Raw genomic sequence first — 14050 nt, 5'->3', positions numbered from 1 at the left:
ATAAAACTATATGTATTTATGATATGAATGAGTACGGCGCACCGCACGACAGGAGAGGATTATTAATCGTAAATGCACCTTTTGCTTGGCGCGGAAACGGTTTGTTTGGTGCAAGGCGACGTGGAAAGCTCACCAGTATAAAGCTATTCTAATGGCGACGCCTTTTCTATTCCTGTTTTTAATCCATCAATGAATTCATCATTTCGACTGAATTATTCAATGCCATGCTGCCTCCTAATCTAGCTGCTCCAGCCTAGCTATCTCGCTCACGTCGCTTCCAACAGACGCCACGACCAGCTCTCACAGCAAGAGAGGCGTCGCGGCTTTCCGTTACCTCGCCGCCGTGCAGTGCGCGCGCGCGCGCGCAACCGCCGCACCAACCGTTAGCCCCCGACGGCGGAGGCTGCGGCGGGATCCCAGCTCGGGACTGGGGGATTCGCGTGTCCCCCCCAGCCACTATTACATACATGCCTCCATGGATCCGATCGCGGACCCCTCGCCGTCGCGGCGGTCGGTGAAGCGGCGGCCGCCCGCTCGGTCGCCGGAGCTGTCGCCGAAGGCTGGGGCTGGGGGCGGGGAGGCGGAGCTGATCCGGCGTGTGGAGGAGCTGGAGGCGGCGGCGGCGCGGATGCGGGGGGAGAAGGAGGCCGCGGAGGAGGCGGCGCGGGGGCTGCAGCAGGAGCTGGACGCGGAACGGTCGTCCGCGGAGACGGCCACGAGCGAGGCGATGCTCATGATCGAGCGGCTGCAGCGGGAGAAGGCCGCCGCGCAGATGGAGGCCCGCCAGTTTCGGCGCTACTCCGAGGGCCGCGCCGACCGGGAGCGCGAGGTCCAGGAGGAGCTCGCCTCGCTCTCCGACCTCGCCGCCTCGTACCACTACCGCCTCCAGGCCCACGGCATCGACCCAGACACTTTCTCCGACGAGAATGAGGAGCAGGATGAGGAGGAGGGCGAAGAGGTGCAGCAGATCAACATGTCCGCGTTAGAGGCGGAGCGGAACGGCGGCGACTCGAGCAGTGGCATGGAGGTGAAAGCCATGGTTGTTGACAACGACGACGGGGAGGAGGAGCCGTCGTCCCCCGTGGAGAAGGAATTCGAGTACACGGTGGATGTTACGTGCGCGAGCACGACGAAGGCGGCCGGGTCGGTGGTGGCGGAGTATGTGGGGGACGGGAACGCAGGGGGATTGTACGCGAGGGTGGAGGCGCTGGAGGCGGACAGGGTGGCGCTGCGGAGAGAGATTGCGGCGCTGCGGGCGGAGAGGGCGCAGCTGGTGATGACCAGGGAGATGGCGCGGCGGCTGTGCTGGGATGTGGTTGCCGAGCAGGGAGCCATTGTGAAGAAGGCGGCAGTCCCAGCACGCAGCTTTTCGGTGGTCAGGATTTGCAAGGTATAAGTTTGCTAAGCATAGCATTGGTCATTGTTACTAAGCTGGTAGTCTCTCTGAGTACTCATTAGTGTTGTGCGTTAAAGGTTCTAAATTTAGCACATTTGGAGAATTTATTCACTTTGCAGTTAAGGATTTGGTTGAAAGATTTTAATGGTGTCTTAGATGAAATGAAATGTTGGCAAGTCTTTGTTGGGTAGGAGATAGAATTACATTCTTGACATTTCTTTATTAGGGAGGGCAGAAGTAAGTAGGCAATTTCTTGTGGTGGCTTAGATGAAACAATCTATCATTAGTTCAGATGTACTGAATTCTTATACAGTGAAGCAACAAGGTAGCAACTGGCACAATTAATCAAAATTAGAGTAGCTGTGATTTTGCATACCTTCATTGATGAAGTGGATTCCATGGTCCACTTGATGTTATAATTTTAGTGATTTGGCATTTGTAGTTTGATAGGCTCAAACTTGCTTGAAGGTCTCCTGTACTCTTGCAGAAGATAAATCTTGAAGTGTGTTTCAGAGCAATTGAGTGGCAATTTTGAGATTATATGTATATGTTAATATCTCTCGGTAGTTAGGATTTATGTGGTTATGTTCTTGGAGGAGTATAGAAGCAGTTTGCAATTTTTAGAAATATGTTACTTTTTAGTTCATCAATATCAGTACACCGGTGACTGGTGAGTATCTCTCTTATTTTCCAAATGTATAATATGACTAGCGTGGAACAGTTGATATTTTGCATATAAGAAACATTTGTGTTTTTTTCTGATAAGATTTTATGCAGCATCCACATTGATATTTATAAATTTATTGTTTGAATTGTGTGCTTGTCATACGGAAGTAATCATATGTTCTACCTCGTAAGCATGTTGCACTATTCAGTAAAGGTCCAGTGTTACAGTCAATTATGTGAGTAACAGTTGATGTTTTGCACACGATTGTATTTGTGTTTTTCTTTTCTTCTTCAAAATATGGTATCTGTATTTTTTTGGGTCAAATTCAATACACATCCACGTTGGTGCTTACATTATTGTTGCTTGAGTTGCATAGATGGCATGAACAAGTACATGTATTGTTCTATCTCACATGCATGAAGTGCAATACAGTGAAGATTCGTTCATGCAGTCAATAATCGAATTATTACAGAACAAAGTTCTCCCAAAATGTTTTCAGTGTTATGACAACTTTTGATACGCAATTTGTGGATTAAGAGGAGCTTATTTACCAAAGTTGGGGAAGATTCTCACGAGACTGTTGTGGCCAACTGGTCATTTGAGCTAATATTTACTTGAACATTTAATTATTTTCTTTAGATTTTTCTTCAATGTGTCAAGGTATAATAATGTGCTGCATAGCATCGAGCATTGGTACAAGGACGCTATAAAATAACCATGATAAACTTGTGCTTCTTGCTATATATTTTATCTGTTCAGAAATAGTATGCGTATTTCTTTTGAACTCGGTCTTCGAAGTTAGATTTTGACTAAGGTTTTCTCACAAAATATACCATTTATAGCTACAAAATCTATATAGTATGAAATAATTTGAATTGTGAACCTAATTATATAATTTTTATACACTAGACATTCTTATAATTTCTTTAAATGTTAGTCAAAGTACACAGTTTGATTTTTTAAAAAAGAAATGTGCATAATATTTCTGAACGGAGGGAGGATCTCAGTTCCAATTTTGTCTCAAAACATGAAGGTGTAGTTGGGGAAAATCAAAACAAGAATAATACATTTTCAGTTTTTTTTTTCCTTCCCTAGAGAAGCTACATACAGTTATCGATCATTTTTTTCTAGTTTGAAATACTAGTTAATAGCATCACAATTGTTCATCCTTGAAAGGCTGACATCTTTTATCTCTTTCTGCAGTGGGTGCTCTCAATAATATTTTGGAGAAATAGAAGTTCTATGGCCAAGTATGCTACATACAATGGTTTCGTTATGCGCCTATGATGGCCTTTTCCACTCTGAAGCGAAACTAAACTACTGCTATGGATATTCCGTAGGTATACCTTTGGTTTGTCGACTACTTTCGTTGGCCTCCTGCTGCTTCTCAACAGATCCACAATGTTGAGTCCCTGGCGCCGTCTGCCAAGGCCTCAGCGATGAATACGACCTTCTCAATCCTATGACCAAATGCCTGTAAATTCGGAGCTTTGAATGATTGTTTGACTCTATTGTGCATGTGTATTGCATTCTTTGATGCTTTTTTTCTTTCTTTGGGCTCATACAGTATTTGAGTTGTACGTTTTGGTTTTGAAGCTTTGAGCTTGCCATATAGTGTGTTATTTGTTGATATTTATATGAATTTTAATGTTTTCGTGGGCTTTTCTTCTAGGTTGGGCTTGTGACCTATTTGCTTTGGCGGGTCTAAGCCCATGCAGTGAAGCACAAATGGGCATAGCTTTGCTAGGTCAAGTGAGCAGGGATGATGCGTGTGCTTGGTGAGAGAGGGGGCTGGTGGCGGCACAACCACCTCCAATTCCCTTGGGGTTGTGGGGTGGATGGCGTCGTTGCTGCTGCTGACTCCTCCCTAGAAGAAAGTAGAGAAAAACTCGTTTTCCCCCTTACTCTCTCATTGTTTTCCTCTTCGATTCGGTTGATATCTTTGATTTGGAGTTGAGTGGATCTTAGGCTTCGTTCTTGGTGCTTCGGTGCTTGAAGAGGTTGAGTGGAGGAGTTCCTTTGTTGTTGCTTCTCAGAGCTATACATGCCGAGGCTTGCCCGCACGTGCCGATGCGGTGCGATGATGTTTTGTATCTCTGTTTTCCTCGGCGGTGGCAACGACGGCGAATTGGATTTCTTGGACAACAGCTTCTTTGCTATTCCTTGCCTCGATTGATTTTGTTTTTAAGCAAATCTCACTGTGAATATTTCGGTTTTACTATTCCTTTCCATCTCTCTGTTAATCTAGACAGCTTGGTTGAAGTGAAATGTTATGTGATGATAATAGTACATTGAAATTGGGTTGATCTGACCTTAGTTCAGGCATGTGTAGTTCTCAGGTTATCGGTTTTGTTTGGTTGATTCACTGGACAAGTGCTATTGTTGATCCAGTTGGTCAGTTGTGACCAATGTACTATATGAACTTATTGTCCAGATTAGTCAGTGAATGAGTTGTAGAGCTGCTGTTTTGTGGTCGCTCTGATTATAGATATGATATGATATGATATCATTCTCTGAATATTTGTACTTTGGAATAGAACAATAACACTATCACCTTAATCTTTCTTCCAGAGTTGGTATATAGGTTCTGAAACTAGTTGAACGCTTAGATTCTTCCCAATTTATGATGTGTAACTTGTAATATTTAGGGGATAGGACTTTAACTGTCCTGGGGTCATTTGTTGCAAACAATCCGAGAGCTCTTTTATCTATTTTATTTGCTTGTTTTTCAGATTTGTTAGTACGTATGTTTATTATTCTTATCACTTAGGAACTACAGTTGATCACTTGTGATATCATGTGTAAAGGAGATGATTTGTCCTGCTCTTGTACTTTGGTTTTGGAATATTGATGTCTATACTCATTTTATCGCATTATATACAACAATCTAGAAATCCAGTTGCTTCTGAGATGGCTAGTTCATGCTCCTCTGCCTTATCACCGTCGTCCTCGAACGCGATTAAGCCTGAAAGCTTTGATGGGATCGGTTTTATTCGATGGCAGACCCGTATGAGACTATGGTTAATGGAGCTCGAATTATTCTTGGTTCTCACCGAAGAGTAGCTCCCCTCTGCGGGGGAAGCCGTGCAAGACGAGGTCGAAAAAACGTGTCTCAACCCGTTAATGGCCTGTTGGGAGAAGGCTAATGCCTCAACCTTAGCACGCCTTCTGACTGTCCTATCGAACAAGCTTTTTGACTCTACATGGGGTTCGAGGAAGCACGAAAGGTGTGGTCAGAGCTTAATGACAAGTATGTTGAAAGAGACAATGGCAATGAGTCCTTCATGATGGTAAGTTAACTGAATTTTTGTATGGGAGATGGCAGATCAGTCATGAAACAGATTCATAAGTTGCAGTTGATCGTGCGAGACTTAGGCTAATATGGTTGTGTTCTCTCTGAGAGTTTTTAGGTTAATGCCACCCTAGCTAAGTTGTCCACTTCTTGGCGTGACTTTGTCACTGCATGTCAGCACTTAAAGCAGTTGTTGATTCTTAATGAGCTCATCGCTGCTATAAATATCGAGGAGAAGTCCAAGGCAAGCTATGGTGGGGTGAAGTTGCGGATGGCAATCGAGTGTGACGGGCACTGATAGAGCTCTCCCATACCCATACCCGCAACAATTTTTTTGCCCGTGGGTATGCCCGTTAATATTGATGGGTAAAGAATGGAGAACACCCGTCACCCGCGGGCATACCCGTGTGCCCACCAACATCTCCCACCGATAGCCATCTCCACTGACGAGCTTTACGATAGAGATGAGGTGAGAGGGTCCTCACCAAACAACTCACCTCTGAAATCATTGCCTGGATCTGGCCCCTCCGCGCGCCTGCCCCGCCCAACGAAAGCAGCACAGCCACGGCAAGCATGGGCACCGCCACACATTGCAGCTGCACCACGGTTCCTCCTCCGGCTCTGCAGCAACAACAATGGCTTCCTTTACCGCCCCTTCCTCCTTTGTTTCCTCTGCTGTCGCCCTCTCAGGGCTCCCTGCCTTCGGCTCTTCTGTAGAGCAGGGCATGAGGGGACTAGATCGGGGCGAGGTTACACGGCTCTAAGTTCTCCGGCCACGGAGATGGCAAACCAAGGCGCTACGAGTGGTTCAGCGGCTAGAGGCCGACCTCTTGACCGGGCTGCCTAGGCAACCGCAACCAGGTTTAGGCTACGGTCTGGCTGTGGCAATACAGAGTGGGGGGCAGAGAAGTGGATTGGGGAATAGAGTAGATAGCTGAGGCAGGTGGATTAGGGGATGAAATAGACAGCAGAGGGGCGGGGTTGGATTGGAGACCCACATGTCATATATCCATATATATTATACGAGTAAATGGGTGCCACGGGTATGGATAAGCCTTACCCATACTCGTACCTGTATACTCATCGGGTAGCAATCTGCGCCCATGAACGTGTCTGCGGGCAGTAAATAGGGAACAAACCTAACCCTATTAGGGTATTTACCTACATGGCGCAGATGGTGGATCCGTATTGATAGGGAACTGGGTCTCGGTAGCAGTATGTGGAGGAGGACGAGTGAGCCTGAAGTTGACTTCCAGCAAAACTCTTGTCCTGAAGGACGTGCTGTTTGCACCTGCCATGACCCGTAATCTACTCAGTGGATCAATATTGTGTCGGCAAGGAATAAAGTTAGTCTTCGAGTCAAATAAAGTAGTGATGAACAAATGTGTGTCGTTTGTAGGAAAAGTCTATGATTGCAGAGGTATGCTCCGTATTTTTAATCTTGATAGTTCCGCAAATATTTTCTATTCTTCATATTCTAATAAGAACATTGATATATGGCATTCTCGTCTGTCATGTCAATAATGAAGCAATTGCGAGTTTGAGCAAGATAAATCTTATTCTCTCATATAATTATGACAAGAGCCATAAGTGTGAGGTGTGTGTGCAAGCTAAGCAACCCCGTAAATCATTTCACTCAGTTGAGAGGAGAAGCATCTCGCCGTTTGAGTAAAGAAGTATCTTTTACCACCCTAGTAGCCTATAGATTCCTAGTGGTCCATTCTGAGGTCTCAGATATTACTGTCAACTCGATAACGGAGTCTCGGGTTACGACATTCTTTGAGCACATCTTTCCTATGCAAGTGAAGGAGAATGACATCGATGATCTTTTAGTTGATGATCCTGCTCCTCATAGTGTCAGTGACACAATTTCTGAATTGGAACTTAAGAGTAAGAGGCAAAGAACTGGAAAATCACTAGGAGATGACTTTGTCACATTTGTCGTGGATGATGAACCACGAAACCTTTCAGAGGCATACGCTTCTTCAGAAACAGAGTACTAGAAGGAAGCAGTCCGCAGTGAGATGGATTCGATCATCACTAACGGAATCTGGGAGTTAGCATACCTCCCAGTTGGCTGCAAACTGGTTGGATGTAAATGGATCTTCAAGAGAAAGCACAGACCCAATGGTACTATAGAAAAGTACAAGGTCCGATTGGTGGCTAAGGGTTTTACGTAAAAGGAAGGTGAGGACTATTTTGATACGCATTCCCCTATTGCTATATTGTCCATTATTTATGTGCTCTTAGCACTGGCTACTTCGTATATCTCCTAATGCATCAGATGGATGTCAAAACCGCTTTTCTTAATGGAGAGTTAGATGATGAGATTTATATGGAGCAGTCAGATGGATTTGTGGTAACATGACAGGAGAATAAAGTATGCAGCAAATTCATGTATGGTCTCAAACAGGCCCCTAAGCAGTGATATAAAAAGTTTGATAGTATATTGATCCTGATCGGTTTCTGTGTCAATGAAGCCAATAAGTGTGTATTATCGATATGGTGAGGGGTGTAATTCTATATTTATATGTGGATGACTAATTGCTGTTTGGGACTGACTTAGAAATGATAAATCAAACTAAGTATTTTCTATCTCAGAACTTCGATATGAAGGATCTGTGAGAGGCTAATGTAATTTTAAACATCAAGTTGCTAAAGGGCGAGAATGAGATAACTTTAAGTCATTCATATTATGTGGACAATGTGCTTACACATTTTGGAATGATAGACTGTAAGCCTCTATGATCCAAATGATAAGATGAAGAAAAATGTAAGGTATGAGAAAGACCAGTTAAAATATTAACATGTGATAGGTTCTCTCATGTACTTGGCCAGTGTAACTAGGTCAGACATCTTGTATGCAGTATACAGGTTGAGTCATTATATGTCCAACCCAGGAGATGATCATTGGATAGTACTGGAGATGATACTTAAGTAAGGAGATAAAGAACGTAGGGATACACTATTCTGGCCATCTTGCAGTCATAGAGAGATTCAGTGATTCTAACTGGATCAATGACTTAGATGATACGAAGGCAACGAGTGGATATGTTTTCACTCTAGCAGACGGAGCTGTGTCTTGGAGATCATCTAAACAGACCATCCTTACTCACTCCACAATTGAGGCTAAGCTAGTGGCGCTAGACTCAGCAGTCGTAGAGGCAGAATGGATCCGAGAGCTCATTTCTGACCTGCCGATATTGGATAAGCCAATTCTGATTGGTCTCACCTATTGCAATAACCAAACTATTCTGGTTAAGATGGAGAGTAGGAAAGATAATATGAAAACTTCAAAGTATATAAAACGATGACTCAAGTCGCGGAGGCATGCAGTAGAGACGGGTATAATCATTGTGGATTATATTCAGTATGAAAGGAATCTTGCAGATCATTTCACAAAAGGAATGGCTAGAAAAGTCATTCAGGCAGTGTCAAGAGGAATGGGATTACTGCTCACTGATAAGGTTTACACCAACAGTAACCTATCTTAAGATATCGAAGATCCCGTGAACTAGGCTCTAGGAAAACAAGTTGTGTGGATACAAGAGCAAATCAATCTTATTTGTTGTTTTGCTCTTTTGTAGGAGAGGATGAGTTATTGGCTCTTAATGAATTTAGTGATATGTGACAATAGATGTCGTCCTACAGGACATCTAGGAGAATTCATCTATGTGAGTGTGATTGTGTGGTCACAATCATATAGAAGTCGGTTACTTCTCTAGGTGGCACTCATGAATTAAGGTACATGGACATGACCATAAAGTCCAGCCCGAGAGCTAAGGCAAAAGCAGTCTTGTACAGGGCGTTGTATATAAAGAGGCTCTCACACCAAGGCTGAGGATCAAGGTTTAGTCCTCCTCATCCTGTGTGAGTCAATTTATATGCAACTAGGTATTTGTTCAAACTCGAAAGATAATTGATATTTATATGAATTTTAATGTTTTCCCTGGGCTTTTCTTCTAGACTGGGCTTATGACCCATTTGCTTTGGCGGGCCCAAGCCTATGTGATGAAGCACAAATGGGCATCAGCTCTGCTATGTCAAGTGAGTAGGGACGATGCGTGTGCTTGGTGAGAGAGGGGGTTGGTGGCGGCCAGTGGGGAGGTAGCGGTGCAAACACCTCCGATTATTTAGGGTTGTGGGCTGGATGGCGTCGTTGCTGCCTCTATATGGGTAGCTGGCTCCTCCCTAGAAGAAAGCAGAGAAAAACTCGTTTTCTCCTTCCTCCCTCACTGTTTTCCTCTTCTATTTGGTTGACATCTTTGATTTGGAGTTGAGTGGATCTCAGGCTCTGGTCTTGGTGCTTCGGTGCTTGAAGAGGTTGACTGGGAGGAGCTCCTTTGTTGTTACTTCTTGGAGTTGTACACGGTGAGGCTCGCCCGTACGCGCCAACGCGATGTGGTGAGGCTTTGTATCTCTGTCTTCGTCGCCGGTGGCAACGACAACAAATTGGATTCTGGGATAGCAACTTCTTTGTCGTGCCTTGCCTCTACTGATTTAGCTTTTAAGCGAATCTCACTGTGAGTATTCCAGTTTCACCCATCCTTTCCATCTATCTGTTAATCTAGACGGCTTGGTTGAAGTGAAATGCTCTGTAATGGTAATAGTAAACTGAAATTGGGTTGATCTGAGTATATTAGTTCAGGCATGTGTAGTTCTCAGGTTATCGGTTTTGTTTGGTTGATTCTCTGGACGAGTGCTGTTGTTGGTCCAGTTTGGTCAGTTGTGACCGATCGGTGAATGAGTTGTAGAGTTGTTGTTCTCTGGTCGCTTTGATTATAGCTATGACCTGATATCATTCTTTGAATATCTGTACTTTGGAATAGAACAACAACATTGTCCCTTTAATAACCTGAAACTAATTGAAGGCTTAGATTCTTCCCAATTTATGATGTGTAGCTTGCAATATTTAGAGCCCAGAACTTTAACTCTCCTAGGGCCATTTGTTGCAAACAATCTGAGAGCTTTATTTATTTATTTTATTCACTTGTTGTTTAGATTTGTTAGTACACATGTTTATTATTCTTATCACTTGGGAACTACAGTTGATTACTTGTGATATCATGTGTAATGGAGATGATCTGTCCTGCTCTTGTACTTTTGGTTTTGGAATATTGATGTCCATGCTCATTTTATCGCATTATATACAACATTATTCAGACTATTAGGCTTGAATAGCTTGTAATCTGTAGCTAACTGACAGCACTGTATAGAGTGTACATACTAAGCTGTGGTATCTGACGTTGTTTGCTGTGTTAATATCACTCCGGCATTTTTCAGTTAGTATGGGTTGATCACCTTCTTGCTTTCTCTTCTGACCCTGCTGCACAATAATGTCAGCACTTTGCACATGCTGGAATACGTTGTTTTCCCTTCTGGCCGCATACTGTTTGCTTCTCAAGGAGTGTCAAATTTGTGCTGCGATGGGTCATCTGTTTTCTCCTTGTAACTGAATTTCATAGCCATCTCTATTTTGAAATGCTAACCTTCGTCTGCGAAGCAAACTCGGTTACATACTTCTATTCCCCCCCCCCCCCCTCCCCGTATTGATCGATTCATTTCAACCACGACATTTTCCAAGTGTTATGATTGATTGGTTCTAAAGAGGTTGCCGGCTTCAGGACAGCGAAATCTACTTCAAGAAATCAAACATATATAAATGTGCTGCTCAGGGATGGAGAAAGGTTGAGAAAAATGCAAATGGACCATTTGACATTGGTGCCAGTGATGCTGATGCTTACAACTTATCGTGGGAGCCCGTAACTACTACTGACGATTTCTCCAGAGAGGCAGCATGTCACTATCTCTCTTCTAATGCTAAAGCGCAAGCGTTTGGGGAAAGGCCAAAGCAAAACTGAATCAGGACGAGAACATGAAGAACAGAACAACTTCTGTATTATACATACTCCTATCTAGATAGACTTTCTAACATATGAACTAGCCAGGATGCTTACACATCAGGAAGCTCCAATGGAAAGAAGAATTGTACAACAGTGCAAGCGCTGTGTAACAGATGCTGTGCGTGCGAAATTTACCCCCATGCGAAATTTTGCACGAACAGCAAGAAAAACTGAAGGTTGTGATTAAAACAAGGGGCTGAGCTCCTGGATGGACTGCATGGTGTTGGGGGAGAAGATGAAGCCCGGGGACATGAGCAGCCCGGCCGCCATGGGAGACGTCAGCACCGGGCCGGCCTGACGCTGCCCGAGCGTGAGCAGCAAAGGGTCGCCGCTCTCCTCGACCGCCGGCGAGAAGTTCGGCGCGTACGGCATGGAGGACGTCGTAGGCCCGTTCGCCGGCGCGCGCGGCTTGCCGGTCAGCCGCTGCACGACGGTCATGAACTCCTGAGGCCTGGCGTGGACGACCTTCGGCGTGTGCTCGTACACGATCACCGGCGCGGCAGCGCCAGCCTTCTTGGAGTTGTTCGGCCTGGACGTCGGCGACGAGCCCCTCGACGACGACGACACCTTCAGCGGCTGCGGCCGCGGCCCTCGGAGGCCTCTCTTGGAAGGAGACGACGCCGCCTCCGAGGAAGGCATGGCCATGGTCATGGTCATGGCAGTTACTAGCTTCTTGCCACTCGCTGACGCTGCTGGTTGTTGCTTGCCTGCGCTATCCTACGGAGTACGGAGCGTTGCGGTGCAATGCGCAGGGATTTATAGAGAGATGAAGAGGAGGAGGAGAGAGAGAGAGACTGACTGACGGAGTGCGTGGCATGCAAGTGGCTGGAGGACGGGTGAGTAAAATGTCAAAAGTCGCCGGTCAAGTACGGCAGATGACTGTTGTCATTTTTTTTCTGGGTTTGCTTGCTTCAGCTCTCGGGAAAAGTCAGACGTTCCATTTGGAAGGTGGTTGATTAAGGGGGCACGTACGTTCACACAGCGGTAGTTTATAAGACTCATCAATATCATTTCTAATAAAAAAATTATATAATATAATCAATACTATATATTAAAGCTCTAAGAATTAGAGTGAGTCTAGATCTAAGGCACTGTAGGTACTCTTCATGCGGATCCTACGTATATATACATGTATCTATGATACGAATATGAATACATCATAGATACATGTATATATTCTGTGCAAATAAAACGGATGTGGCGTAGAAGCGCCAATCCGCCTAGTATCTATAAAAGTTGTCTCTGAGTTACAATGCTATACACTAATAATCGTTTTTATAATAATTTAGATAATATGACAGCAACAAACTATCTAATAGATCATCTATTAAATACTAGATATGATTTATCTTTCCCTCATCTCCCCTCTACATCTCAAAATCTGATATGACAACCAAAGTCGTCTCACACTCTCACCTTTTACATGTCCTCAAGGGTGGTTGGGTAAGAAGTGGTTAGCTATTTATTTGTTCCTGTTCGGTTGGCTAACGCTGACCACAAACAACTTTCTAGGGCGATATATAACGCATAGCGCGTCCACAGTTCGCTCGAGGCGTTTAAATTCTTAATTTGTGGAGTGTTCAATCTAGTTTTTGACTCTTTGCATATCTAAACTATGGCATCATGTCATGGACTTCTGTGGATTTTGGATGATCTTAACCATCCATTTACAGAACAACCAGTGATTGATTCGCGATTTCGTTCGTGCTTATTACCTTATCGACGCTACGTACCACAAAGATACACATTTCTCCTCCATGTTTTTGAAAAGGAATGTACCCACCGAATAGTCTTTTTGGGTGACTTTTACGTTGTTAATCTAGAACTAGAATTCCACATGTGTGTTTGATCTGAACAAAAATTGAACTAGTTGAGATGTCCTAATCCCTTTTGACAATTGACAAGGGCTTACCTTTTGCGACTACAAGATGGTCGGCAATTCGAGCCTTTTTGTCAACGGATGCCTTCTAAGTACTAGCAACTACACATATTATATATATATATATATATATATATATATATATATATATATATATATATGAAATCAATTTAGAATCTAGCAATTCAAAGAAATAAAAGAATATATTATAAAAAAAGAGATTTACATACACGAAATTTATAACATGATCATATGTAATTTCAAGAATGAGGAGAATGACGAGTACCTAGGCAGAAGAATGAAGGTAACCGTATCGTCCAGAGTTTGCCGTTCGTAGCAGTACTATGAAGAGGATCAAGATGGTGACCGATTTTATAAAGGGATGAAAATAATTCTCGCATAGTAACTTGGAGTAAAAATAGTGTGATAAAAGCGACCTCCGTAGTAGACGGCGGTAGAGATGATGCGCAGGTGGTGATGCATCCTCTCTAGAAAGCTGACATTGTTGGTGAAATGAAGGAGGCAACATAATCTTAGGAGAAATCTGATGTTGTAGGCGAAATGCCGGAGGTGATACACTCTCTGAAGAAACCTGGTGATAATTGTATAGAAGATAAATATTGAATGTCTAGCTATAGAAGATAAATAATAAGAAATTGAATATATTTTTGTAATGTGTGAAAGGTGATATCGGACATATAAGTATAGAAAATAAATAATAGAAGATTGAATATATTTTTATGATAGAGTAACGAAGTCTAATTTTATATGGTGACTATTTGATCAATTTAGATGGACGATAGAGATTGATCAGAGCTACCACAACTCATATATTTTATATGAGTATATATGCAACCTACTCTTGAAGCAGCTCAATAGTGCTGGTCAAATAACGGATATGAGACGGCAGGAG

General features: G+C 43.7%; 2 protein-coding genes across 2 annotated transcripts; one reads left to right on the top strand and one right to left on the bottom strand.

Moving 5' to 3' along the window:
• The first annotated feature begins 167 nt into the window (after nt 1-167).
• On the top strand, nt 168-3695 carry LOC133913489 (myosin-binding protein 7-like). Its single transcript, XM_062356657.1, has 3 exons — nt 168-1390; nt 3267-3313; nt 3404-3695. The coding sequence occupies exons 1-3, from the start codon at nt 476-478 to the stop codon at nt 3504-3506; spliced, it is 1065 nt and encodes a 354-aa protein (XP_062212641.1). The 5' UTR covers nt 168-475; the 3' UTR covers nt 3507-3695.
• Nucleotides 3696-11441: 7746 nt separating this feature from the next.
• LOC133910795 (VQ motif-containing protein 8, chloroplastic-like) lies at nt 11442-11915 on the bottom strand. The gene has a single exon (XM_062353061.1). The coding sequence runs from the start codon at nt 11913-11915 to the stop codon at nt 11442-11444; it is 474 nt and encodes a 157-aa protein (XP_062209045.1).
• Between the last annotated feature and the right edge of the window lie 2135 nt (nt 11916-14050).

The sequence above is a fragment of the Phragmites australis genome, chromosome 3 (assembly GCF_958298935.1).
Source record: "Phragmites australis chromosome 3, lpPhrAust1.1, whole genome shotgun sequence".
NCBI lineage: Eukaryota > Viridiplantae > Streptophyta > Magnoliopsida > Poales > Poaceae > Phragmites > Phragmites australis.
This window is presented reverse-complemented; position numbering and strand designations above follow the sequence as displayed.

Coding starts and splice junctions, on each gene's coding strand:
- LOC133910795 (XM_062353061.1), bottom strand. CDS start 11,915: ATGACCATGACCATGGCCATGCCTTCCTCGGAGGCGGCGTCGTCTCCT.
- LOC133913489 (XM_062356657.1), top strand. CDS start 476: ATGGATCCGATCGCGGACCCCTCGCCGTCGCGGCGGTCGGTGAAGCGG. Junction 1,391..3,266: donor CGGTGGTCAGGATTTGCAAG/GTATAAGTTTGC, acceptor CTCTTTCTGCAG/TGGGTGCTCTCAATAATATT. Junction 3,314..3,403: donor AATAGAAGTTCTATGGCCAA/GTATGCTACATA, acceptor GATATTCCGTAG/GTATACCTTTGGTTTGTCGA.